Source organism: Arabidopsis thaliana, chromosome 4 (assembly GCF_000001735.4).
Source record: "Arabidopsis thaliana chromosome 4, partial sequence".
NCBI lineage: Eukaryota > Viridiplantae > Streptophyta > Magnoliopsida > Brassicales > Brassicaceae > Arabidopsis > Arabidopsis thaliana.
In genome coordinates, this window is record NC_003075.7 from 15,493,808 (window position 1) to 15,520,020 (window position 26,213).

Consider the following 26,213-nt stretch of genomic DNA (forward strand, 5'->3'; position numbering starts at 1 on the left):
CATAATTTGGAGAATAAAGACCTAAAGAAGAAAATTACACTCTAGAACAGAAGTTTTGTAAGCAAATCATTGCTCACAAAACTTGTGAATTACAGAATTACAGGCTCTTGTAGGTTGAGTTATTTTATGCTTCATTTTGGTTACAGGCTTTATGTTGACATTAAAACAAAGAGATTGAAGTAGAGTCCAAAAAAAAAAAAAATATATATAAATATAAAATTCAAGATTAATTAAAAAATATTGGTCTTCAGAGAGATAAATAACTAGGGGAAAGAGAAAACAGTCTTCTCTTCTCCGATCCCAAAAACGCAGGAAAACAATGTCGTTTAACAGCTCCCACCTCCTTCCTCCACAAGAAGACCTTCCTCTCCGACACTTCACCGATCAATCACAGCAACCTCCGCCGCAGCGTCACTTCTCTGAAACACCTTCGCTTGTCACCGCCAGTTTCCTCAACCTCCCTACCACCCTTACCACTGCGGATTCCGATCTCGCTCCTCCGCACCGCAACGGAGACAATTCCGTTGCTGATACAAACCCACGCTGGCTCTCCTTTCATTCGGAGATGCAAAATACTGGAGAAGTACGTTCTGAAGTTATCGACGGAGTCAACGCCGATGGTGAAACGATACTCGGCGTTGTAGGAGGTGAAGATTGGCGGAGTGCTAGCTATAAGGCGGCGATTTTAAGACATCCGATGTACGAGCAGCTTCTTGCGGCTCACGTGGCTTGCCTTAGGGTTGCGACTCCCGTTGACCAGATTCCGAGGATCGATGCTCAGCTCAGTCAGTTGCATACCGTCGCCGCGAAATACTCCACTCTTGGTGTGGTTGTTGACAACAAGGAACTTGATCATTTCATGGTAAGTTTCACTTTCTAATTTTGCAAAATTTTAATGTTTTGAACTGTGAACGATTCAGCCATTTATTTCTCTTTGATTATCTGAGTATAGCAAATTCACATTTTTGTGTGGCTCATTGTTCCCGCTTCTCGAGTCTTGCAATCGATATGATCTTTGCTTCTACTTTTTTGGTTAGCTTGTAATTCGAATTATGAACTTTGTCTGACTCAAATAAGTTATATTTGTTGCATAAAGCTTCTTCTTTGATGACTAATAGTTTGTCTGATTCTTGCTGAAAAGGACTTTGCATGTCCAAGAGAAAGAAAGCATAATCTATTTTTTGTAACGTTCTGTTTGTATGTCTTATGGATTGGAATCTTACCTTTGATTATTATGTTGATGCAGTCACATTATGTTGTCTTGTTATGTTCATTTAAAGAACAACTCCAACACCACGTTTGTGTCCATGCAATGGAAGCCATTACGGCTTGTTGGGAGATTGAACAATCACTGCAATCCCTAACTGGTAACGTCCCAAATCATTTTTTTTTTTTGTTATTGTCTTCTTGCTTTATGTGTGTCTTGGTTTTATCGGTTTTTCTTTGTTCTGGTTTGTAGGAGTTTCTCCAAGTGAAAGTAATGGTAAGACAATGTCGGATGATGAAGATGATAATCAAGTAGAGAGCGAGGTGAACATGTTTGATGGAAGTTTGGACGGTTCAGATTGCTTGATGGGGTTTGGTCCTCTTGTTCCAACCGAGAGAGAGAGATCTTTGATGGAACGTGTGAAGAAAGAACTGAAGCATGAGCTTAAACAGGTAATTGCTTGATCAAGCTGCAATGGTACATCAAACTATACAAAACACATTGTTAAATCATGTTGCTCGGTTTCTTTTTTCCCCTGTAGGGTTTCAAAGAGAAGATTGTGGACATAAGAGAAGAGATAATGAGGAAGAGAAGGGCGGGAAAGTTGCCAGGAGATACGACTTCTGTACTCAAAGAATGGTGGCGAACTCACTCGAAATGGCCATACCCAACTGTAAACACCTTGGCCGAGAAGTTTTGTTACCACATTGTCAAAAGCAAGGTTTTAATTCGTGATTTGGTTTTGGAATTGCAGGAGGAAGATAAGGCAAAACTGGTTCAAGAAACCGGTTTGCAGTTGAAACAGATCAACAATTGGTTCATCAACCAGAGGAAAAGAAACTGGAACAGCAACTCTTCCACGTCATCTACTCTCACCAAGAACAAACGTAAACGGTAAAACAAGATCCGTTCTCTTTTTCAAATTGCGCAATTTCATTAAACCAACCCGGTCAAGATCTTCTTTTGTAACCAAACTCAGGACCGGGAAGTCGTAGGTGACATAGCGGCTAACTAGAGGATGGTTCTTTGCCATGTGAATTCTTGGGAACCGTATATGAAAGAAACGAATCCGGTTCTATGCTCGTACAGAGTGTGTTATTTGTATAGTGGATACCGGTTAGCCTATGAAACCGGATTCTGGAGTCCAAATTGTTGTTTGTAACGACTTAGTAGTTTTTGGAAGTGATCTGTTTCGTTGGTTTGCGTCTTGTAACGAACGCTTAAGCAAGTGTGGGTTTTTTCTTGTAAAGTGTCAATATGTTCGTTTGTAATGAATGTATCAAGCAATATTTATCATAATTAAACTAGCTTGAAATGTAGTATTACGATGTTGTTGTGTTCGTCTGATTTCTCTCACCGGTTGATGCATGGTTACGTTCGGCTCGGTTTTTATATGGTTCAATTTTTAATATATCGATAATTTTAAATGATTTCACTTGTATTATTAACAAAGCCCATTGGTATTTGGCCCAAAATCTGAATGCCGACTTAATGACTTGTTTCTTCTTCCTTCAGCTTCTCCAACGAACGGCTTTTGTTTTAGTTTTTTTTGCTTACCTTTCTCTCGACTTGGTCTACTTTTGTTACTCTTTGAGTTGGGTGATTATGGCAGCAGCACCACAGGAGGAACGATCTCCGTCGCTTGACGATTGCCTTAAGCTATTGAAAGGGGAGAGAGACGAGCAGAGGCTCGCCGGTCTACTTCTCGTCACCAAATTCTGTAAGAACGATGACATCGTTTCTCTCAACAAGGTCTACGAAGCCGTTGGTACTCACTTTCTCGACCGTCTTTTCCGTACTGGTAATCAAAACCCCGAATTATTGATCTTTGTCTCAGTAAATACTAATATCAATTTTGGGGTTTCTACAAAGTGTGAATTTTTTAGTTGAGATACTAAAGTTTGTTGCTCTGACTGGTTTCGATTTTTTGTTTTGCAGGTAGTGGCAGTGGCGATGGGGTTGATAATCGTGATGTGTATCTGCAGATATCTATCACTGTTCTTGCTGCATTCTGCCGTGTTCCGGAGATAGCTTCTTCAGAAGAGATGGTCTCCAGAATTCCCCTTATTCTCGAAGTAATGTCCAAAGGGTATGTTAGATCACCTGATTCTTGCATTTGCGACTTTCCATGAAGTTTTTTTTTTAATCAAGCTTTGCTTCTGTGTCTTCAACTTTTTGCATATTGTGATTGCCTAAAGTTAGGAAATTGGCTTTTGGAATTTCAGAATAACTACAAACATGCTCGAAGATTGCTATGAGCTTCTGTATTTGGTGTCCACGGCTTGTGAAGCTGGTCTCATGACTTTGATTAACTCTGGAGGCTTGAGAGTGATAGCTCCCCAGATGTCTGAGTTACCTGATGGTAATACATACTCTTTCATTGGGTTTACATTCTTTTGTTGTGTATATGATGCACATTAGATTCCATTGAATGCTATTTCGGATTGATTATATTTGGTGTCAAAGAAAACGTGCCATGTTGAGGTAGATGGATTTGATAATAGTTTTTCACTGGGAGCTAATGTGAGACATGTTATTCAGGTTCACATGCCATGGAGGTTGCTATAAAGATTCTGCAGTTATTGGTTAGTAAGCTTGATTGTGGGAGCATGACTATTGAACGCTTCTTAGAACTGTCTTTGGTGGTGAGTCTACTTACTTGGTTACTTTTTGTTTTCTTTTCGCAATACTTACTAAAGCTGCAATGCTGAAGTTGGACTCCAAACATAATGTTAACTTTTATTCAGATTGCTGCTGTTGCACGGCAGTTTGCGGTGTTGCATAATGCCCTGAAGTTTGAAGCACTCCATTTACTGTCTGCAGTCTTCTCGTCAGAGTATTCTGTGAGTTTTCACTTCTTAACTTCCTCCGGAAAAGTATCTATAGTTACTAGCATGATTTATGTAGATTTAATGCAGCTAAATTTTCAAAATTTCTGTCCATTGAAATTGGAAAAATTAAAGTTTTATTTTCCTTTACTTGGAGAAATACAGTTGCCTTCATCGTCTTGATGTTATTTAATATGCATGTTATGTTTCCATTGTAGAAGCTCTACATCTTTGTTTTGTGTGCTTATCTTTTTATATGTCTCTCATAGAAGTTCGTTATGCTTAGGAACTTCTTCATGAACCTCTTCGTTCCATGCCCGACAACAATTGGGCAGACTATATGCGCACAGGTGTTGTGGCAATTCTGCAGAACCGTGTGGGTAAGTTAGTAGTTTGTTTGGAACACTGGAAATGGCATACCCATTAATGGCATTCTTTTCTTGCCAGCCCTGAATTTCATCTACTTGTTATATGACAACAATCCTCTCAAGATACTTAAGAAACCTGTCTTGTTCATGTGTAGCACCTTCCGAAAAGCTTCATGCGTTGATTCTGGCTGAGAATATGATGTCAATATTGGGTGAAAAGTGGCTTCTCGGCGGGGTAAAATTACCCAATGTTGATATTCCAGCTGATAGGTAAATACAACATCTTTGTATTACACTCTCACTTAACCTACATTTTCCTAGTGACATAAAGATTAATATCATTCTGATTTCTTTTGTAGGTGTCTTCTGTTGGTATTAGAGTCATCGCATGTTGAAATTTCTGTATTGTTAAATGATCTCGCTTACAAGAAGTATGAAGCTCCTAAAGATAATTCAACTGCTGAAGACATTCTCTTGAAGCAACGGTATCTACCCATCGTGTTTTCACTGGTAGAAAAGATCATCAAATATATATCATCTGCTGGTGAAAACGAAGGTATAACTTAGACCTTAATCATGTTTTATTAATGTTTCCAATCTACTATCAGTAGTCAGTACTAGCATATTCGATCCCTTTTCTTTCACCTTTCTGTTATTCTATGTTATTCCTAAAATCAGTACTATATAAACATCATAAGAGCTTTTAGTTATTGCTCAAATGTCTATTAACTCCGCTGATAAACAGTGTATACATGCGTGTCAGCCTTTTCCCTTCATGAAAGAATTGGGATTTACGTATTGATCTTTGCAGGGACTCTATCTGACGAAGCTGTCTTCCAAAAGGTGATTAAAATACTTAATGAGACAGTAGGAGCGGTGTTCGAATATCTCAGAGATGCAAAGGTACTATACATATATGATAACATCAAACTCTTAGGAATGTCTTATTGTGCTTGAAAATGTTTTTCATGTTAATTCTGTTTCATACAGGAACATGGAATTAAGAAAGGAACTGACCTTCTTGCATCTGTGCGAGTGATTGGAAGGTATAGATAATCACTCTTTTTGTTTCTTCTTATATCTCTCGTTCGATTTATTTTTGTTTAAAATGTATACCGGATTGTGTTTATGTAATCATCATTTATCATTCAAATTTGTGTAAGGACATGGATTGTATCCTTACCACTTTGGCAGGTACTGAACCTTTTTTTGTGTTTTCAACAGCTATCTTGCGGAAACTCCTGTTGCGTGCAAAGAGCAGGTCCAGGATCTTCTGGATTATATGCTTTCAGTGAAGGGCGAAGATGAATCCAGGTTTGAAGGCATCCTGACTTGATATATTGGTTCTTTTACAAAGCTTGTTTGAGTCATGCCTCCCAGGATAACTTGGTCTGAACTATTTTGTTTTGACAGCCCGTTTTTGTCTACTTGCTTCTTGCTCCCAATGCTTTGCCAAATAACAATGAACGCAGAAGGATGTAAACTCTTGGCCTATTCAAGAGGCGATGTAGCTGTGAGTTACTCGGCTTTATACCTTCTTTATACTGATGACAATATGTTTGAACAAATCTGATTTACAGCTTTCTTATATCTCTCAGTATGCTGAACCAAAATGTATTTCAAGTGGGTGTTTATCTTGTATATAATCTTATAAGGAGCTGACTGATTTTTCAATACAGGTCGTTGAATGTCTAATAAAATTGATTGAGCGCTGTGGTGAGAGTGTTGATGAGGATCGAAGCATATTCTTGGCTTGTGATACAATCATGAATATTCTTTTGAAGGTACTCTCTTCCCTAAGATAGGACCTGTTTACATTTTGCCAATTGCTAAACCCTATAATGACTTCACGTTTTAAATGTTGAGAACAGAGGGAAGAAATAAGCCCGCCGGAAATTTCAACATTTGCCAGTCTATTGAAAGCTTTGGCATATTGGGCAGGTAAAAAAAAAGATTTTTACTGCTTCTGCTGATCTGCCTACTAATTTCTTGACAAAAATCGAAGACCATGTTTAATATGTCAATTTCTCTGTTCCTTTTGTCACAGATGGGAGTAATGACCATTCGGTAGTAATGATGGCTGCAAGCATATGCTCTCTGATCTTTGATTTCACATCAGAAGATGCTTTACAACTTAGCAGAAGCTCCCTGGATAGTTTGGCCCGGCTCGTTACAAGAAGCTTGTCCTCAAGTGGCCAGGTATAATAATCCGTGACTTGTCATAGAGTCTCTTGTACTTGTTTTGGTAGAGAGAATTGCTTGTTAGTGAACTGTTGCTTACCGTTGCAGGATATGTCTGATACCGCGGATCTTCTTGAAATCATAAGAGCAGGTTTGGTTTCAACATCTCTCTCACTTTTTTTTCCTCGGCTTCTCTTTACTTTTTAAATCGATAAACACAACAAGTTTTCTTCTTGCTCTAATTGTGCTTGTATGATTATGGAACAGGATACTCTCGGTGGATAAATCGATTTCCCACCATTATGAAACATCCCGTTGTGCAATAGAAACTATTAGATTTGGTCTCAGGCTGTTTCGAGGGAGAGAAATAGTCAAAAAAGGAAATTTTGTTCAGTTTATTAGCTCCACGTTGTTGTATTATATACACTTGAGATTATAATTCATGGTTTCTCTATTTATGATGCTTCCCCACCAAGAAATGAGATACGATATATAGATATTTATGCAAGTCTAAAATTTGACTTGTTATATAGAGGCAAATCTAAAAGATAAGGTTCCGATTATGAAGGATTCAAATCTTTAAACGACGCCGTGTTTCCATATAACAGTAAACAGAAACAAACGCGTTTTTCGTTGGTTGGATAAATCCTCCTTATAAATAAACAAACCTTTAAGGAAGGTTAGTTGTCAAAAGAATCTGCGAAAAATAAGAGAGAGAGAGAGAGAAACAGGATCATTCATTATGCCCGCCTTATCTCACTACAGATCAGTATCATCTCTACCGTCCGTTGACCGATCATTCCTTCTCATCCAACGACTCAGGATCCACGGCAGCTCTTCTTCCTTCCCTGAATCTTCTCCTTCTGCGTCTATTCTCTCCGGCGCAGATCCGTTGAAGTGTACGGTCTCTGGTGGATCTCTTGCTAAATGGATCACCGGGATTTCAGCTGGATCCGCCTTAGGGTTTCTCTATTGGTCCTCTGGTTCTTCTGATTCCATCTCTGGTTTGTTTGGTGGGAGTAATTTATTGTCCTTCGCTGATAGTTCAACGCCTTCTGTTTGTGGTGTAAAAGTCGGCGATCTGAAACCGAGATCGTTTATTCCGAAATTGTCGTTGCCTGGTTACAGCTCTGGATTCATCTTCGGAGGTTCGGTGATCTTCTTCTTCGTTCTTTAATTTCATTGATTCTGTTTTTTCTCTCAAATGAGCTAACTTTGATTGGTTTTGAAAACAGATGCGTATAGAAGGAAGATCTTCTTCAATTACGAGAAACGTTTGAGATTACAAAGTCCTCCTGAAAAGGTGCATTTTAAAACCAATGTGTTTTTGTTTTCCTTAAGCTTTCTATTTCGATTATTGTAATTGATTGATTGTGAATTCTCTGTTTCTGCTTAGTTGTTGTTATGAATTCATAAGATTATATTTTGTTCATTTGATCTGGTTGATAAGATTTGTTCATAGCCAAGTAATTTGTTTGCTTTGTTCTTAATGACATTAGGTTTTCGAGTACTTTGCATCTGTTCGAACAGATAAAGGAGAAATACTAATGAAACCGGCAGATTTGATGAGGGCAATTGTCCCCGTGTTTCCTCCATCAGAATCTCATCTAGTAAGAGAAGGATATTTGACTGGGGAGAGAAATCCTGGTGAACTTAGATGCTCTCCTTCCGAGTTCTTCATGCTCTTTGATGTTGATAATGATGGTCTTATATCCTTCAAAGAGTGAGTTACTGAAACCAAATCATTACTTATTATATCCCCCTTTTATGTTTTCTTCTTTTGGAAAAAATTTCAGTACTTACTTGGTATATGTGTTTGGGAACAGGTATATATTCTTTGTGACATTACTCAGCATTCCTGAATCAAGCTTCGCAGTGGCTTTCAAAATGTTTGATACTGACAACAACGGGTGAGTAGTCGTTCACATATGTAAATAGATAAATCATGCTTTTGGTAACTTTTTTTCTGGTCCGTATTCCCATATTGTGATCCTCCAAACGGACGGGTTGTGGGAATCAGTGGAGTCTCTTTTTGAGTTTACGCTGAATCATCTGGTCAGTGCTTCTATCCTTTGTAACTTCTATTTCCTCGAGATGGTACTGACGAATGATTGTTTTAGGGAGATTGACAAAGAAGAGTTTAAGACAGTGATGAGTCTGATGCGATCTCAGCATAGACAAGGAGTTGGCCACAGAGATGGCCTTCGAACAGGGTTACATATGACCGGTTCTGTCGAGGATGGAGGATTGGTAGAATACTTCTTTGGGAAAGATGGCAGTCAAAAACTGAAACACGACAAATTCACTAAGTTTATGAAAGATCTAACTGAAGAGGTAACTAACTCTTAAACCCTTTAATATATCTCCTTACTCGTTTAAACTCCTAGAGATGCTCAGGCTGAAAGAGAATGATCTTATGTTGTTTATAGATGCTGAGGCTGGAGTTTGCACATTATGACTATAAACGAAGAGGAAGTATATCGGCCAAAGATTTTGCATTGTCGATGGTTGCAGCGGCTGATGCAAGCCATTTGAGCAAGCTGCTTGATAGAGTTGAGAGTCTGAGCGAACACCCGCATCTCCGGGACATGCGTATCTCACTGAAGGAATTCAAACAGTTTGATGAGCTACGTAGTAAACTTGGACCATTCTCTCTAGCGCTTTTTGCTTATGGCAAAGCTAATGGTTTACTTACAATGAAAGATTTCAAACGAGCCGCCTCTCAGGTATGTGGAATAACATTGTCAGACAATGTGATAGAAATTGCGTTTCATGTGTTTGACTCGAATCAAGATGGGAATTTGAGTGTGGATGAGTTTTTGCGGGTTCTGCATCGAAGAGAGAGGGACGTGGCACAGCCAATTGCAAAAGGATTGTCTCGGTACTTCTCAGATGGATGGAAGGGTTCTAAGAACTGTTCCTCATCGTGAAGACTCTTCTTCCTCTTTGGGGCTTACCGATGAAACTCGAAGACTATTTTTTGAGGCTCTTGGGTTCATACGAGTGAGCCCAGAGATTTTATGATTACTCCACGCTGGCATTGTAAGAAAGAAATCTGAATAAATCTGTGTATAGTTTGATCGACCTATGAACTTTTTTGTTTTGTTTTGTTAATGATAAATGGTAATTGCATAAAACAGAAGTCTCTGTTAAAGATTACACGGCTAAGAAATTGATACATATCTTTGTATATAATCTTAAGCTTATAAAATCAATCTTTTCTTCTATTTTGAGACAAATTTCTCTTCTTGCAGAACGAAACAATATCTCATTATGTGATGCTTTTTAGTTTTTGTAATTCAAAGGAGATTGTTACTTCCTGTTGCCTAATTCTTGTCCTATACAAGTGAATCTCGATTTAGTTGTTAAGGATAACTGGATAAGTCACGAAGTCAAAGAAAAGCTCTAATCTATAGATAGAAAATCGAGAGAGACAATTGCTTATGAAATCGTTTGTAAGACTCTATATATTTGAGTTTTAAGATTAGGTCAAAATATGCTGTACACTATTAGCTTTATGAAGGAATGAAAAAGAGTCTGAATTTTTTTTCAAGTGACGCAGATACTCGCACAACAATCATGAATTTTATAGAAACTAATCCAACTTGACAATAAATAACAAAGATTACAGAGCTATGGTATAAAACCAAACCAAACAAAACAAAGAACAACAAATAACCAATATTTTGAATCAATCTGCAGAGAAGAGAATTAGCACCATCTAACCTTCTTCTCTAGACTGAATCCCAATCAGTCTCAGCCACGACATTCAAAACCGCAGAGGCCAAGAGTATATCACAAAAAAAATATTTCTTTGGAAAAAACGACAAAACCATACCAATAGAGAGGAGAAATAATGCACACCACTCCCAAAAATAAACAAAGCCTGCAATAGTATATACAAAAGATTAGCCTCCCATCATACAAGAGCCAGAAAAAACTGGTAAAATACAGAATTGCAAAGGATAAATTAACTTATCGCGATTCTAGGGAAATCTTTGAGACCGAGGTAAGCAATATCATCAAATGGTTTAACCATTGTTCAAAAAGGCAATAAATCTAACTAATACCACCTAGTTCATGTTCCATAACAAGAATGATTTATTGATAGCATTCATTCAACCTATGCAAACTAACAACCCAAGACTATTATATATAGACTGCCATATATTCAGGATTATGTGAAGCGGAAATGAGTTACTACTTACCTAGTGATACACAAAATCTGATGCCAGCTGATATTTTTTGTGTATATGAGAAGAATATTTCGTCAAACAGGCCCTGAAAATACATTCTCTAAGATATCATGCAGTTTCGGAGCTCGTCTCCGGAACATTGGTTCTAGCCGGAAAGATGGGACACCCATCTGCCATCTCTTGGCATCATACATCTCATTCCATGCCTGCACTATTTCATCAATCTTGAATCCCATACCTGCGTTTGTTCTAAGATTGTTATAAACAGAAAACCATTGGGTTGTAACTTGTCCAGAGTTTGGTATTCTTGCCAAGAATTGATTACCTTCAAGTGCACTCTCGCTTGAACAATGGTTCTTTACCATCACAGCTATATCAGTTGCAGAAGCTCCAGCTAGCTCAAACTTCTCCACTGCAACCTCCAAACATTCATCCCAAGTTGGTAGCCCGAGCTTGTACTCCACAATTGACCGTTCATATAGCAACGAACCCCACAAGAGGTTAATCTGAGAACTCATATTAGCTGTCTGCTCCACAGTTTCCTCTTCTGAAGCTTCACTAAACAATTCATCCAACTCCAACTTCCGCAACATGTTTTTATGTTTATCTAACTTGGAGATTCCATTTAGACGACATTCTTCCATCTCTTCCCAGATCTGCATACCCCTCTCCATACTATCTTCAGCTTTGTTATAGAGCTTCAGGACCTCTTGAGAAGCCTCACTTTCTAGGTCTACCTTGCTTTTGAGTGCATGATACCAGCAAAGCTTTGCATGTTCAAACTGCTCTTGCCCAAGTGCTAGAAGAGCTTCGTAAAAATCAGGTTTAACCTTAATTGCTTCTTCATATTTCTCTGCAGCTTTGTTGTACTCGTTCTGTGTCCACACAAATGCAGCCTCAACTGCTTCTATTATAGCTTCTCTAGAGGCATCCTCGGGTATACAGACTTGCTTCCTTGCCTTGGACATGTGAACGTTACCCCAGTTCAACAAAGCTAGTGCCCCCATTTCTTGGAACTTATCAGCAGCGATTTGAAAGAGTTCCTGCGCATCTTCACCAGTGACAGCATCCTCCATTGCTTCCGTATACAGCTTCATCCCAAGGTCATGAAGGTCCACGTACGAATCAGAATCAAACCCAACATGGTTCTTAAACAATTGCGCAAACTGGAAAATCCAGTTCTCAAAGCACCCAGATGCTTTGTCAGATCCCACGTATTCTCCAACACTACCATTGTCCGCAAGGCTACTTAATCTCTTGGAAACCTTGTCAGTTGATTCAGTATTGCTCATGCCATCATAGGTTGGTTCTTGGTCAGGGTTAACTTCTGCTATATATAATCTAAGGGAGCCAAGTTTATCATGAGTAGAAGCAGCTAGCCTCAGCTCATCAGTTGTGGTAATGGTTACCAAGTCACCTTCTGTATCCCTATATTTAATGAGGAAACCCCTAAGAGCAGGAAAGCGATCCCTGATTACATCTCTCACAAGTCTAACAGTAGAATCCAACGGCAATTGTGCCCACCTTATATCATCTCCATGTACCAGCTTGATAGTCCTAGTAACCGTTGCCCCTTCTTTTTTGCTTCCTCCTCCATCAACAATCTCGGAAGCAATGACCTCTTTGTCCATAACAACGACCTTATCCTCCACCTTCCTCTCTTCTCCTGCTTTATTACCACCACTTTTCTTTTTCTGTCCTTTATCACTCTTGAAACTTGTTTTCTTTTCTTCTCTCTTGCCACCAATCTTTCCATCAATGTCAGACTTATCGCTCTTTTCCTCCTTCGGCTTATTTCTGCCCTCTGCTTCGTCTCCCTTGTCAACAACAACAACCTTTGGACTCTTCAGTTCCTCATCCTTCCCACCACTCTTTTTCTTCTTCTTACTCTTCCTCAACCTCTCCTTCACAATCTTCTTCAAACGAGCAGCGCAAACAGGCTGTACATCGACAAAGTCCTTCTCCATTTCATCCACATCAATACCTTTATCCACCAACACTTTCTTCACCCTATCAAAGATTTCATTTGCAGACACATTTCCTGGCTCCATATTCAAAACAATACGAGCATCCCTAAACGCGTAATCTAACTTATTCAAAGCCTCGTAACACCGAGAACGTCTGACTAAAGCCTTACTGTACCTAGGAGAAGCTTCAAGAGCCAAATTACATTCGCTAATCGCATTCGGATACTCACCTAATCCCATTTGCATATAACAAGAAGCCATACTCGTTCTAAGATAAGCTACATCGATATGATCTTTGGGCAAGAGCTTCAAGGCTTTGTCGAAACTCAACATCGCACCTTCGTGGTCGCGTTTCTGGAACAACTTGTTACCTTCTTCTTTGAGCTCAAGTGCTCTGCTAATGAAAATCTCCATATCTTCGTCAAATACCCTCGAAGTAGAACGATGGTAAGTTTTCCCTGACTTGCCTCCACCGCCGCCGCCGCCGCCGGAAGCATCTTTTGGCGTCTCCGGATTTTTCTTCTTCGCCGTTGGCTTTCCCATTTAAAGGTGAGATTTTTATTCGAAAATTCAAGAACCCTTAAATCGAAGTTCAAATGATGAAGCAGAGGATTTCGAAATTGTTATGAGCAAGTTATTGACCGATCGTGAGAAGAAGAAGAAAGAAGAAAGAAATGTTTCCGTACAAAATATGGTTTGGTGGAAATGCCAGAGAAGCACGACACGACTCTATCTGTATAGGTGGAGTGAACCCTAATCCACTAATTAAAATAATACTAATGTTTCAGAAATTCCTTCTTAATATAATTTAAGAACAAAACAACAACATTGTCTGTTCAAATTAGCAAACATTATTGTATTCGCAGCAAAGACGACATTGTCTTTGGTTTTGTTTTGCTGGAAAGATGGACATTTTTAAACTTTTCATTATTAAAAGAGTTTGCTTAGCTGGCTATATAATTTATTAGAGTTTTTTTCCGACAAACAAAATGATCAGTTTTTTTTTTCCTTTTTTTTTTAATAGATGGGATTGTGAAATGTAAAATTCAAACTAATAAATGTTCCTTTGGTTAAAATTTAAAACTGAAAAAAAAAACCGTATGAGTGAGTCATGTAATGTTTGTAAAACATAAAATGATTTGATTGCGTCAACTGGTTCTATTGATTTAAAACTGTAACGTTAGAGCGGAAGATATTACGTTTTTAAAGCCTTTTAACAAAACGAAAAGAGATTACGTTTTTATCTTGTCGAGCATACTGTTCACCGTTACAAAAGATTTACCGGCTACTGCACTCGATTTTAAACCAATTCGAGGCTTATAAGGCCTAAATTGCTTCAGGCCCAATATGGATCTGGTAACGTATGTCACTCAAGTCAAGAGTTAAAGCCCAAAAGAGCCATATGTGTTGCCTGTCACCGAAAAACACAAAATGAGCTTGATATTTCATTAGTTGCATCAAATTTTATAGAATCTTTGTACTGATATAAACTAGTGTGCATTTGAAAGAGGTTATTGACCTATTTAGGCTTCCTGGTGTTGCTCTGCTCAATGAAAGGTGCTCTGTTTTCATCTCAACATGGCTTTTGAATTACTTGCAGACGAATACTTCGAATGACGGAAGGTTAGTTTTCATGTATCATTGGCACCACTAGATATCCGTAATATATATGATTAAAGAAAATTTACTTTTGTCCTTTCTTAGCTTAATCTTAAAACATTTATGTCTGTAACTCAAGTTTCACTCAAGGAATCATTACCTAGTTTCTTGGACAATAAGAAAACCTCTGTTTACTTGAGATACAAGAAAAATCTGATTTTTACGTTTCTGTTTTTTGGGATAAAAGAATGTATTTAGAAGCTTAATTATAACAGCGATTTATTGCAGCTTGGATCGACGGTCGAACCGATGAGTCTGAAGATGTAAGGCTCGCCGGCGTAACTGAACTCTGCAGAGGCGCCAGCTGGCAAAGCCTCTCCTTTGATCAGAAGACACCTGTTTCCCTGTGGGAGCAGTAGCCATGGCTCGACAGGCTTCACAGGAGCAAACCCTCCGCAAGACAGAGTCACGTGCTTCTGCAGACACTTGCACGTGTTGGTTACCGTCACTTTCCACTCCGGTTGTCCGGAGATTTCTTTCCCGGTCCTTACCGTCCCGATCTGGATGTCGCCGAAAGTGCAGCGGCACATTCCTGTGGGTTACTAATTGTTTCATGCTCTTTTTTATTAGTAAACGAACAGTAATTGAATCATGGATGCATTTTGTAATGGGTTTTTAATAAAGAAAGCGAAAAATGTATTACATATAAGAGATTCATTCAGATTATACCTTTCATAAATAATCGAAAAATCAAACCGAATTTAATAGAAAACTGAAATTAAATACACTCCAAAATGATGATTGCCAATTGAGATTTTATATAGATGCACCAAAAAGAAAGGCATGAAACTTTAGGTTATATACAAAACGTTAAAGATTCGATTAAACTACCTTGAGAGACCATAGAGAGAAGAAGAAAAACAACAAAATATTTAAGAGCAAACGCCATTGTTATTCACTTATTTGTGTCTTTAGTTTAGAGACAGAGAATGAGAAAACCGGCCTCAAATTTATATTTTATTTTTTTGGTAAGTGGCATCTAATTGATATTATTGATTATCTTTTGCTGCCTTAATTAATATATAGATAAGATTCTTGATTTCATAAGAATATATATAAACAATATATCCTACTTAACAAAAGAAGAAAAGGAAAGAAGAAACAATATATACTAAGAGTTGAATATATATCATTTATATTTATTTAGATATATTCTAATTTTAGGAAAATAAAAGGGATTTCAAAGATTTAAATGATATATATAAGTAAATTTTGGAGTGGATGATTATTGACTGGTAAAATTCCATCAAAAAAATTGTTGATTGATAAAAAATTCAAGATATTTTAAGAAAAGAAAGCCATATTAAAATTGTAAAATTAAAAAGTTGTATCTCTAAATTCTAAGAATAGTATATCTTTTTCCTTCACGAAATCCTTAACTAAATACAATCAAGACATTAGTTCACACAAAATCCTCAAAAGGCTTAACATAATTTAACAGACGAAATCCTCAACTAAATACAATCAAGACATCAGTTCACACCAACTGGTTTCACAATCACTACAGTCCATTCTTTGAAGAAAGGGTAAAGTTAAAGATGATAACAAAGAAGCAAGCGAAGAGGAAATTCCTCAGCCATCAACGAATAAAACGAAATGATATCAAACGTAACCTCTGTGAATCACGCTTAATCCTCTAACATTTCTGTATGTAAATCAAGTTTCACACAAGGAGTCATAATACACTTTCTTGGATTATAAGAAACATCAATATAATGTCCTTGAGCCGCAAGAAATCTGATAACCTTTTCTACCCACAAATATTTTTTTTAAAAATCAATTCGTGCAACTTGGGTCGACCTTGGAACCAACGGGTCTGAAGATGTAAGGCTGGCCGGCGTATGTGAACTGAGCGGTGGCGCCAGCTGGCAAAGCTGCTCCTTTAATCATAAGACACGTGTTTCCTTGTGGCTGAAGCAGCAATGGCTTGACAGGCTTCGCAGGAGCAAACCCTCCGCAAGATAGAGTCACGTGCTTCTGAAAACAATTGCACGTGTTGATTACCGTCACTTTCCACTCCGGCTGCCCGCCGATTTCTCTTCCTGTCCTCACCGCTCCGATCTGGATCTTGCCAAAAGTGCAAAGGCACAGTCCTGTCGGTTATTATTTCATTAATTATTATCCATTTTTATTAGTTTTGTAACGTATACGAGCGTCATAATTGATAACTGATGCATGGTTTCAGACATAGAAAAAACATTTATTGATGCATGAACATCTTTATAATGGTATTCGAACAAAAAGAAAACGATATGAAAACCAAATGTAAATAAACGTAAGTGAAATCAAACTGAAAGGAAAATAAATCGATCATAATTTAAGAAAATTTGCTAAAAAAAAAAAAAAAAAAAAATTGAATATGAGCGATGAAACAACATATTAAAAGATCAAACTAAGTCCTAATTGAAAATTAGGCACTCCTGTGCACACAAAAAAAAAAAAAAAAAAAATTAGGCTCTCCAAGATGATGACTGAAATTTAAGACTAATTATTCACCAAAAGGCATGAAACAACATACTAAAAGGTTGTTCGAGATTCGATTATATTACCATGAGAGACCATAGAGAGAAGAAGAACAACAACAAAACATTTAAGAGCAAACGCCATTGTTACTTTTTTATTAGTGTTTTTAGAGGTGGAGCTAGAACGAGAGGTGAATTTATATATGCATCGCATATGTTTTAATCATCTCTTGCTGCCTTAAATTATATAGATACGTTTCTTGAGTTCATAAAAATAGAGAAACATAATTTAGACGAATATAGAGAACGAAAAAAGAAAATAATATAATATACTATAGTCAAGTAAATTGTTTATAGTTTTTTGTTTTTTTTGTCGTCAATTGTTTAAAGTTGTTTATTATACACAATTTGGCAGCGTATTTACTTCATTACTTAATATGAGACTAAGAAATTAAACTACAATTTAATAATAAGTTAATATATACTATAAATTTCAATCATAACTTTAAAATTCAAGTCCCAAGAATTCAGTTTCTTCTTTATTTTATTTAAACCGTTTTAAAGGTTTATTTTCTTAATATTACTACATGTATAATTAATCTTTTTCTCGTTTCTCCAAGGGATCAATTTCTTCTTAACTGAGTTTTACACTATATTGGGAAGTGTTTTCTCTCTTTGCTAACATGAAGATGATCACGTAACATTCGGGATGTTTGCATTACTGCAGTATTTGAATCTAATATTCAAAAACCCATCTAATTTCTCAAGTTTTACTACCCGCTTCTAATTTTTTTGATTATATTCAATTTCGGGTTCATTTTGTTTTCTTTAGTCTCCAAATTTTGCATGAAAAAAAAAAACTTGTGCATGAAAAATTGAAAATAAAGTGAAATACACTGCAATGTTCTTTTTCACCTCATGCAATTAAGTAGCAAAGTTTTTTTTTTTTTACATATACTTATTAATCTCTTTTAATCTCAAGCAAATGAAATAGACAATTTTTCTAAAGAAAAAAAATCATCAACTACATATGCAAGTAACTAAAATAACATGAAGCAAGAGCAGATCAATTAATTTGGGTTTAAGAGCAAGCGATGTAGCCGTCGACAACCTTGAGGTCGAAGCTTGTGTCCCATACGTATTTGAAACTGATATCATGGATAGAGTCGCCGTTGCCGAGGAGACACGTGTCACCGGATTTAGATAGAACCTTACTGTCGATGGGTGTGACCGATTTGAAACGGACACATGACAACGTTGTGTGAGTGAAATAGCAGGGACTAGAATTCAGCACTTTCACTTCCCACTCCGGTTTGTTCTCAACCATGTTCCCGGTCTTCGATTGTATCACAGATAAGCTCTCGAGAGAATAAGAATCATCCCCATACCCTTATTCCAAAGAAAAATAAAATTATTGTTTATAATTCACAAAAATTAGGTGAAAATAATATGAATAAAATATTCGCGATATATAACATATACCTTGGGTGACAAAGGCAAATAAGAGAACTAGGCAAAGGAATTTGCAAGCGTTTGTTGCCATTGTTTGATCTTAGGATAATCTATTAGAGATTTTAGAAAATGTTGTAAATATGAGTTTTAATTTGATTCTAGTATATATAGGGAGGCATTGGGTCTATCTTTTATTATACTTTTTAAAAAAATCTAATAGTAATCTATGTTTAATTAATCTTAGGAAATTGTGAAAAATAAAATAAAGAATCTATGAGAATTAATCACATGTTATCTCTCAAGTTGATACATATCTTTTGTTTTTAAACACTGATTATTTTTAATTAATGAATTGTAAGTGCTCTTTTCTTTGTCATGTGGCCATTTTTAGGTATTTTCATTATTTTATTTTTATTTGTCTCATATAATAAATTTGTGAAATTCACAGTTTTCCCATATTTATTTTATTTTTTATTTTATTTTATAAATTTGTGAAATTCACAACTATATTTTTTCTTTTTCTAGCACAAATTAGTCAATCAACATCAAATTCTTTTATGACCAAATTTACCATTAATTTTATTTTAAATAATATGTGCCTTATTGTTTTTCATTATTATTAACATATATAATTAACATCACATTATTGGTAAGTTAATTTATAATCAAAGGTGTGTAGATTCTTTTTTTTGTGTGTGGTTTTTTAGTTGAATTACTCGTAACTTGGGTCTTACATGGTCTGCGACCGGTTTCTTCTTTTCGACCAAGCTTTATATTTTTTTCACCGTTAGACTCCATTTTTTCATTTATTCGCATGTTTGACTTTAAAAAAACTCTAGACACTAAAATTACTCAAAAACTATCATTTGGAGATTAGCTAGAGTCGCACACCCAAATAAAAACCGTAAAATGCTGGTTATAATTCTAAGTCACGTGCTTAATTTTGAGAGATTGAGATTGATCATGAGTGTGATTTACTTTCTAACCTCTAGTTTTTGTTTGATAACATCGCATCATTCAAACGCGAGTAAAAAGTTCTCCGATCGATGAGTAGACGGCGCTCATTAAACGTATCAGCATGTGAACTAATAGTGAAGTAAACATCTTTATTAATCCTTAGGCTAATGATTGAGACAACATTTAAGTAGATATATCATCAGTTTCATGTGACCTAGCTAACATGAACCAAAACCGAAACAATTCGGGTAGAAAAATTAAGGACAAACGATAACGCCGTCGATAACCTTGAGGTCGAAGCTTGTGTCCCAAACGTAATTGAAAACGAAGTCCACGTGAGGAAAGATGAAGTTACCGGCGTTGAGGAGACAAATGTCACCGGATTTTGACAACAACGAGGTAGCGACGGGTGTAACCGATTGGAAACCGACACATGACAACTTCGTGTACTGGAATTTGCAATTGTTGCAAGGGTTCGTCACTCTCACTTCCCACTCCGGTTTATTCTGAACCAATTTTCCGGTTTTTGATTGTTTCACAGATAGGTAATTTAGATGACAATCCCCATACCCTTCCGAATTTCCAAGGAAAAACAAATTTTATTATTCGGTTATGTAATAACAAGAAAAGACAAAAATTTAAAAATAACGTTAAGCTTTAATCCAATGGATACAGAGACTATAGGGTTATAGTGATCATGTATATATAATTTGGGAATACGAAGTTTGATAATGAGACAAATAATATATACGCAAATTGAAAACTATGATATACTTACTTGTTTTATATAAATGTATATAAAGTATAATATACCTTGGTTAACGAATGCGAGGAAGAGAACAAGGCAAAGGACTTTGCAAGCGTTTGATGCCATTGTCTGATATTCTTTCGAGTTTTAGCAAAGATGAAATTTGGAAAACGTAGTAAGTATGGGTGCCCAAATGTGATGTTGGGTATTTATAGGCAGGCGTTTGTTATGACTTGTGAGATTCGTTTTTCTTACTAGTTATAGGAAGTTAATTGAAAAGAAATAATCTGCTGATTTATTTTACTTTTCGAAAACCTATCATATGGAAAATAATAAAAAGTTTAAGGCTAAGATTATAGTCTTTGTTTTGATAAAAGGTCAAAGCTAATTCTTTGACCGCACTGTCAAAACTATTTTGGTAGGAAAAATCTGAAAATGAGAAAAAATGAATTTACTGGAGACAGATAAGATGGACTTTAAGACGTTCAACAAATAAAAAGATGTACTTTAATAACTTAGTAAAATATCTCAAAGTTCTCGATGGAGTATTTAACCATGTAATTGACTATAATTGTTTGCTTTCTAGTTTCCTTACCTTCTTTCGGTAACACTAATTTAAAAACTTGCTAAATACTTCAAAAATAAAAAAAAAACTTTTTTTTTTTGTCAGCAATGTCAAAAGGCTTTGATTCAAAGCTAATTAAGCAAACGATTTTCTTTTGTCCCCTTAACTAACACATTCTTAAAAACCATCACGCTGAGAAAAGCGTACTATATATATGGTATTTGGATCTAGTATCCAAAAACCCATCTAATTTTCTCAAGTTTTATTACCCGGTTCTAACTTTTGGTTATATTCAATTTCTGGTTCATTTTGTTTTCTTTAGTCTCTAACTTGCGCATGAAAAAAAAAAAAACTTGCGCATGAAAATAAAGTGAGATACAGTACTGCAATGTTCTTTTTCATCTCATGCAATTAAATAGCATTTTTATTTTTTTGACAAATACTTAATTAATCTCAAGCAAATGAAATGGATAATTTTTTAAAGAAAAAAATCACCAACTACATTATGTAGGCTACATATGCCAAAATAACTAAAACAACATGAAGCGAAAGCAGATCAATTCGAGTTTAAGAGCAACCGATTTGGCCGTCGATGACCTTTGAAGTCAAAGCTTGTGTCCCATACGTATTTGAAACTGAAAGTAGAGAAAGTGCCGCCATTATTGATAAGACACGTGTCACCAGATTTTGATAGCATCTAACTGTCGATGGGTGTGACCGATTCCTTAACATCACATTACTATTAAATTAATTTATAATTAATGGTGTGTACATTATTATTATTATTATTTTCTTAAAAAAGTTGAATCATTGGTAACAACTGGTAAATCGGACTAGGCCCGTCTCTAGGGTAAACAACATGGGCCTTTTACATGGGTCCAAAGCCCAATGTAATATTTTCTTAAGGTAAGAAGACCCATTTGTTATCTTTTGGATTTGTTAAGGTACACAACATGTGCTTACTTTTCTGGTCCAAAGCCCAATTCATATATTTCAAACTCGAGACACTGTAAAATTACTCGAAAACTATCATTTAAAGATTAATAATCACACACCCAAAATAAAAACCGTAAAAAGCTGGATAAGATTCTAAAGTAACATGCTTTTGAGTGATTGGGATTGATCATGACTGTGATTCACTATCAAACCTCTTTTTTTTTTTTTTTGATAGTTGCTTAATTTCAAACGCGATTAAAAAGTTCTCTATGAGTAGACGACGCTCATTAAGCGTATCAGAATGTGAACTAATAGTGAAGCAAACATCTTTTATTAATCCTTAAGCTAATGATCCGGACAACATTTAAGTAAATATCATCAGTTTCATAACATGAACCAAAACCGAATTAAACCAAAAGAATTTGGTTAGAACATTTAATAGCAAACCATAACGCCGTCGATAACCTTGAGGTCGAAGCTTGTGTCCCAAACGTATTTGAAAACGATGTCCACGTGAGGAACTATGAATTTACCAGCGTTGACGAGACACGCGTCACCAGATTTCAGCAACAACGAGGTATCGATGGGTGTAACTGAGTTGAAACCGACACATAACAACTCTGTGTTCTGGAATTTGCAATTGTTGCAAGGGTTCGTCACTCTCACTTCCCACTCCGGTTTGTTCTGAACCAATTTTCCGGTTTTCGATTGTTTCACAGATAGGGAATTTAGACTACAATCTCCATACCCTTCCAAATTTCCAAGGAAAAACAAATTTTTATTTCCGTTATGTAATAACAAGAAAAGAAAAATATATTAACTATATAACATAATGTTATATGTTCTAAAAATATAACGTTAAGCTTTAATCCAATGGATATAGAGACTATAGGGTTATAGTGATCGGAAATCATGTAGTATAGATGATTTGGGAATACGAAATTTGAGAATAAGACAAAGAATATATACGAAAATTGAAGACTATGGTAAAATTGTATATAAAGTATAATATACCTTGGTTAACGAATGCTAAGAAGAGAACAAGGCAAAGAAGTTTGCAAGCGTTTGATGCCATTGCATGATCTTTGGAGTTTTATCAAACACGAAATTTAGAAAACGTAGTACCTGTTAGAGTATATGGGTGCTCAAATGTGATGTTGGGTATTTAACTATTTATAGGGAGGCATTGGGGGTTAATTTTTATAATTGAAAAGTTTTGGGATAGTCATGAGTTTTTTTTCTTACTATAGGAAGCTAATTAAAAAGAAAGAATCTACTGATTTTATTACTTTTCGAAAAAACTATAGTATGGAAAATAATAAATGTTTAAGATTATTGTCTCTGTTTTGATAATAAGTTCGATGCTAATTCTTTGACCGCAATTTCATGGTAGGATAAATGTGAAATAAAATAAAAGTACTTTAATATTTGTAAAATATCTCAAAATTTCTCAATGAAGTATTTTTAACCACGTATTGGTCCGAAGTGTTTATGAGCTTAAAGCAGACGATTTTCTTTTGTCCTCTTAAGTCTTAACTAACACATTTTTAAAAACCAGCAACCAAAAATGCAAACTTAAGGTTCGAACATTAAACGCCTGCCAGAGATTGGGCTAGAATGGACGGACAAATGATGGTGATATGATACCAAAGGAAAAATTATACTTCATTCACATCTATACCATTTCCCCATTTTCTTACTCCAAAGCTCAAGGGATACGCATGCCTCTAATCATAAACTGTAATGAATGGCCTAATCATACTCCCATTCTAACAAAACTAATGATAAGTTCAGTATCCGGTCCAAGAATCTGCCCCAAAAGAGTATCGGAGCGCCATGAATGCGATGAGAAACCGCCGTCTTTGCTCTGGGACAAGAGGATCATCTATGCAGTGATCATGCCATGGAACACACTTTTTCTGCGAAATGAACATAACATCGGTTATAAATTTAACAAGAAGCTGCTAAGACAATGATTCGTGTTTTAATATTAAGATCGCAAAACCTAAATATTCTTCAGTTAACCATGTTAACAGTTTCTGTGAGAGAGTAGTATTCACACCTTGTCTTGTGCTGCTGCAGCAAAGGCGATTGTCGTCTATATATGTTGCCTGGACGCCAATCATCCATGATCCAATGGTGGTATCATCAAACGCATATGTCTTCAACAATCCACTGCATTTATATATATATACACACCATGGTAGAAAATATACAATGATTACAAACCAAGCTTTGTTTGACATATATACTCATCTTCTGCCAAATTGTGAAACCTAACCTGTTTATATTGACATACTGAGCCAGATTCTTTGAGAGTATTACCAGCGAACCAGTTGCATGACGGAAATACCTAAATAAATCGAACAAAGAAACTGAGTACACACAACGAAGGTCACAAGGGCTTGACATAAACGAGAAGACCTATGAGGTATAAGACACTTACGATTTGTCGTCCCCAAATTTCCACCACTCAGGCTCATACCATTGACTTCCCCTGAATACCAAGAAACAACCCATTTAATATGAGAATGAGAATGTTAATTATGAGACTTTTGGGCAATTGTCACAGCTAGGAAATCTCAATTATGTGAACTGAAGATAGTTGAGAATATACGAACTCTTCAGTAATCACATCTCCAGATTTCATGCACCCAATGTAAGCACCATCTTGACTACGACGACTTTCAAGAAGCGCAATCATCCCCTCTGTTAGACCGAAAACATTTGTTACTCAAAGACATCGTTGATACCCTGATTGGATCAAACATAGCTTTGCAAGACAAAGAGATGAAAGAGGAAGTACTACCAAGATCCAAGTCAACGTTGTCATCAACTTTGACATAAAACTCTGCGTCCCAATTCTGAACAGCAGCACTGTAGAAGAACTTCACTTTCTTCGGTAACTCTTCTTGGGCTTCCTCGTGATTCTCCTAATAATCCATCATATTTCGAGAGAAAAATGTAGATTGGAAGCCACATCAGTGAGAAGAAATTCATATATGAAGGCAATGAAAAGAAGCAAAAGAGTTATCCTTACTTACAAGAATCAAAAAGTCTTTAGTTGCACGATTTTCTTCGTCAATTTTTCTATCTAGGCTATCACCTCGGTTAGCACTGGAAATTTATAAAGCATTAACATTAGACCATGAAAAACTTTAAAATTCTAAAGAAATGAAGAATAAAGTGAGTAGGAAAACCTCCGACCAATCACAAAGCGTATGACAACTCCTCTTTCCTCAAGTTTTTTAAGAGCATCATCTAAATAGAAGTAAATTTCATAAGAGAATACTTAATATATTGTACCAAATATTTTTAATGAAACATTGTTAAATGACCATACAAAGCAGGGGTGATAATTCTACCTCGTGGCATCCAAGAGCCTCTAAATTTATTGCGCTTCAAGTGACTTCCAAAGCCTGTGTAAACTCCAATAACAGCTAGCATTTTCTTCCCTGAAGAAGAGACACTTTTCTGTTTTTTAAGATAGCCTTGACTCTTTGCCTGTGCCAACTCCATTTCAGTTTCAACAATTCTCCTCTCAAGATCTCTATAAAACAGTTACATTGTGTGTTAGTATATGCAGAACAAAAAAACATCTTATTGAGTAAGAAATTCAGCTTACTTGCATCCAAGGACCACAAGTTTGTCCTCCACCGTAAGAACCTTAGGCCTCTATACTCCACAAGAACATGATCAACATTAAAGACAAAACATTTGATTAGTGAAAATGACGCGTTTAAATGGATACTAGTTCCTTCTATTCAAGAAAGACCAACCTGATCATAATTCATCTTAAGCACAGTATTGAGTGCTGCTCTGTACTGCGCATCTTGCCATAACCTAAACGTAAGAAACAACACCATTATAGAGATCAGTATCAGTTAATAAGATCCAGGGATCGAAATTGAGCTCGTTATTGGTAGATTGTACGACTATTTACTGTAATGGAACTCAAACCCAAAATACACATTGCAATACAGTTATATCTGAAATTACAGAAATCTAGAATGGTAACAAATCGGCGAAAAATTGTAGAAAAACGGAAGAATCTAGCATCTGCGAGATCTATCAACAACTATGAAGACAGTGTTCCATGACGATTACAATCCTCATTCAATTCCGGGATGCATTCCGAAGAACACATCTAGAATCAGTGAGATTTGATATTACTCAACAGGAAAAAAATCAGACGGAAATGGAAGAAAAAAGCGACGTACCGGCCAGCGACGTAGAGCCAAGCAAGACAAGAGAAGAAGGCCAAGATAAGAGAGGGCTTGGAGGTGTTCTGAGACTTGGAAAACCTACCTCGCCGGTCTGATTTCCCTGAGACCGTCGTTGGTAAGCTCTCCATCTCTATCCACGGCGAGAGGGAGAGAGATCGGAGGCACGAATTCTCAGATTCAAAATTGAGAAAGTGAAGAAGGATAAGCAAATCTAAGAAGTAACAGATGATGATAATGAAGCTTTGGATTTGTTTCCTTGTTCGAATTATAACTTTTTTTGTTGCTGGACTGGGAAGCGTTTCCTTTGTGGTCGTCGGTTATTCCGACATGATTCCGATTTCAGGTGACCAGAATAGTTTCGAAACACTCTGATTCACACAGCAGGTTTAGAGCTCATATTCACGAAGATTTTTCTGTTAAAATACATTACTAACATTCATTGAAATTTGATTTAAAAAATA

General features: G+C 36.3%; 10 protein-coding genes across 15 annotated transcripts; 3 read left to right on the forward strand and 7 right to left on the reverse strand.

The window, feature by feature from the left end:
* Nucleotides 1-181: 181 nt before the first annotated feature.
* Nucleotides 182-2,574, forward strand: KNAT5 (homeobox protein knotted-1-like 5). Of its 2 annotated transcripts, NM_119356.4 has the most exons (6): nt 182-862; nt 1,247-1,367; nt 1,460-1,659; nt 1,749-1,880; nt 1,962-2,101; nt 2,187-2,574. In NM_119356.4, the coding sequence occupies exons 1-6, from the start codon at nt 320-322 to the stop codon at nt 2,200-2,202; spliced, it is 1,152 nt and encodes a 383-aa protein (NP_194932.1). In that variant the 5' UTR covers nt 182-319; the 3' UTR covers nt 2,203-2,574. The 2 variants fall into 2 exon arrangements, with proteins under 2 accessions (NP_194932.1, NP_001328629.1); NM_001342125.1 differs by having other exon boundaries at nt 187-862; nt 1,962-2,549.
* A 138-nt stretch (nt 2,575-2,712) lies between these two features.
* AT4G32050 (neurochondrin family protein) lies at nt 2,713-7,119 on the forward strand. The gene is made up of 17 exons (NM_119357.4): nt 2,713-3,008; nt 3,146-3,296; nt 3,433-3,569; nt 3,749-3,852; nt 3,955-4,050; nt 4,322-4,415; nt 4,559-4,673; nt 4,763-4,959; nt 5,215-5,306; nt 5,394-5,449; nt 5,628-5,717; nt 5,817-5,916; nt 6,083-6,187; nt 6,275-6,344; nt 6,451-6,602; nt 6,693-6,735; nt 6,852-7,119. Exons 1-17 carry the CDS (start codon nt 2,813-2,815, stop codon nt 6,908-6,910), a joined length of 1,857 nt encoding a protein of 618 aa, NP_194933.2. The 5' UTR covers nt 2,713-2,812; the 3' UTR covers nt 6,911-7,119.
* On the forward strand, nt 7,119-9,786 carry AT4G32060 (calcium-binding EF hand family protein). Of its 2 annotated transcripts, NM_001085007.1 has the most exons (7): nt 7,271-7,732; nt 7,820-7,887; nt 8,084-8,307; nt 8,411-8,494; nt 8,705-8,918; nt 9,014-9,310; nt 9,424-9,786. In NM_001085007.1, exons 1-7 carry the CDS (start codon nt 7,327-7,329, stop codon nt 9,493-9,495), a joined length of 1,365 nt encoding a protein of 454 aa, NP_001078476.1. In that variant the 5' UTR covers nt 7,271-7,326; the 3' UTR covers nt 9,496-9,786. The 2 variants fall into 2 exon arrangements, with proteins under 2 accessions (NP_194934.1, NP_001078476.1); NM_119358.4 differs by having other exon boundaries at nt 7,119-7,732; nt 9,014-9,786.
* Nucleotides 9,787-9,994: 208 nt separating this feature from the next.
* On the reverse strand, nt 9,995-13,505 carry Phox4 (Octicosapeptide/Phox/Bem1p (PB1) domain-containing protein / tetratricopeptide repeat (TPR)-containing protein; the record flags this gene model as incomplete). Of its 2 annotated transcripts, NM_001342126.1 has the most annotated exons (3): nt 11,106-13,505; nt 10,793-11,018; nt 9,995-10,470 (listed from the first exon to the last, which is right to left on the reverse strand). In NM_001342126.1, the coding sequence occupies exons 1-2, from the start codon at nt 13,288-13,290 to the stop codon at nt 10,855-10,857; spliced, it is 2,349 nt and encodes a 782-aa protein (NP_001320111.1). In that variant the 5' UTR covers nt 13,291-13,505. The 2 variants fall into 2 exon arrangements, with proteins under 2 accessions (NP_001320111.1, NP_001329553.1); NM_001342127.1 differs by lacking the exon at nt 9,995-10,470 and having other exon boundaries at nt 10,855-11,018; nt 11,106-13,369.
* A 918-nt stretch (nt 13,506-14,423) lies between these two features.
* On the reverse strand, nt 14,424-15,304 carry AT4G32080 (uncharacterized protein). Of its 3 annotated transcripts, none has more exons than NM_001342128.1 (2): nt 15,238-15,304; nt 14,424-14,948 (listed from the first exon to the last, which is right to left on the reverse strand). In NM_001342128.1, exons 1-2 carry the CDS (start codon nt 15,293-15,295, stop codon nt 14,626-14,628), a joined length of 381 nt encoding a protein of 126 aa, NP_001329032.1. In that variant the 5' UTR covers nt 15,296-15,304; the 3' UTR covers nt 14,424-14,625. The 3 variants fall into 3 exon arrangements, with proteins under 3 accessions (NP_001329032.1, NP_001119091.1, NP_194936.1); NM_001125619.1 differs by having other exon boundaries at nt 15,076-15,304; NM_119360.2 differs by having other exon boundaries at nt 14,424-15,304.
* An 878-nt stretch (nt 15,305-16,182) lies between these two features.
* AT4G32090 (Beta-1,3-N-Acetylglucosaminyltransferase family protein) lies at nt 16,183-17,013 on the reverse strand (the record flags this gene model as incomplete). The annotated part of the gene is made up of 2 exons (NM_119361.1): nt 16,183-16,499; nt 16,956-17,013. 2 exons carry the CDS (start codon nt 17,011-17,013, stop codon nt 16,183-16,185), a joined length of 375 nt encoding a protein of 124 aa, NP_194937.1.
* A 936-nt stretch (nt 17,014-17,949) lies between these two features.
* Nucleotides 17,950-18,411, reverse strand: AT4G32100 (Beta-1,3-N-Acetylglucosaminyltransferase family protein; the record flags this gene model as incomplete). The annotated part of the gene is made up of 2 exons (NM_119362.4): nt 17,950-18,257; nt 18,351-18,411. 2 exons carry the CDS (start codon nt 18,409-18,411, stop codon nt 17,950-17,952), a joined length of 369 nt encoding a protein of 122 aa, NP_194938.4.
* A 995-nt stretch (nt 18,412-19,406) lies between these two features.
* Nucleotides 19,407-20,280, reverse strand: AT4G32105 (Beta-1,3-N-Acetylglucosaminyltransferase family protein). The gene is made up of 2 exons (NM_119363.4): nt 20,091-20,280; nt 19,407-19,848 (listed from the first exon to the last, which is right to left on the reverse strand). Exons 1-2 carry the CDS (start codon nt 20,149-20,151, stop codon nt 19,535-19,537), a joined length of 375 nt encoding a protein of 124 aa, NP_567887.1. The 5' UTR covers nt 20,152-20,280; the 3' UTR covers nt 19,407-19,534.
* A 1,561-nt stretch (nt 20,281-21,841) lies between these two features.
* On the reverse strand, nt 21,842-22,645 carry AT4G32110 (Beta-1,3-N-Acetylglucosaminyltransferase family protein). Its single transcript, NM_148388.2, has 2 exons — nt 22,541-22,645; nt 21,842-22,275 (listed from the first exon to the last, which is right to left on the reverse strand). Exons 1-2 carry the CDS (start codon nt 22,599-22,601, stop codon nt 21,962-21,964), a joined length of 375 nt encoding a protein of 124 aa, NP_680754.1. The 5' UTR covers nt 22,602-22,645; the 3' UTR covers nt 21,842-21,961.
* Nucleotides 22,646-22,968: 323 nt separating this feature from the next.
* Nucleotides 22,969-26,189, reverse strand: AT4G32120 (Galactosyltransferase family protein). Its single transcript, NM_119364.4, has 12 exons — nt 25,747-26,189; nt 25,306-25,369; nt 25,152-25,201; nt 24,892-25,076; nt 24,727-24,787; nt 24,571-24,643; nt 24,336-24,459; nt 24,148-24,235; nt 23,973-24,023; nt 23,808-23,879; nt 23,589-23,701; nt 22,969-23,445 (listed from the first exon to the last, which is right to left on the reverse strand). Exons 1-12 carry the CDS (start codon nt 25,878-25,880, stop codon nt 23,423-23,425), a joined length of 1,038 nt encoding a protein of 345 aa, NP_194939.1. The 5' UTR covers nt 25,881-26,189; the 3' UTR covers nt 22,969-23,422.
* Between the last annotated feature and the right edge of the window lie 24 nt (nt 26,190-26,213).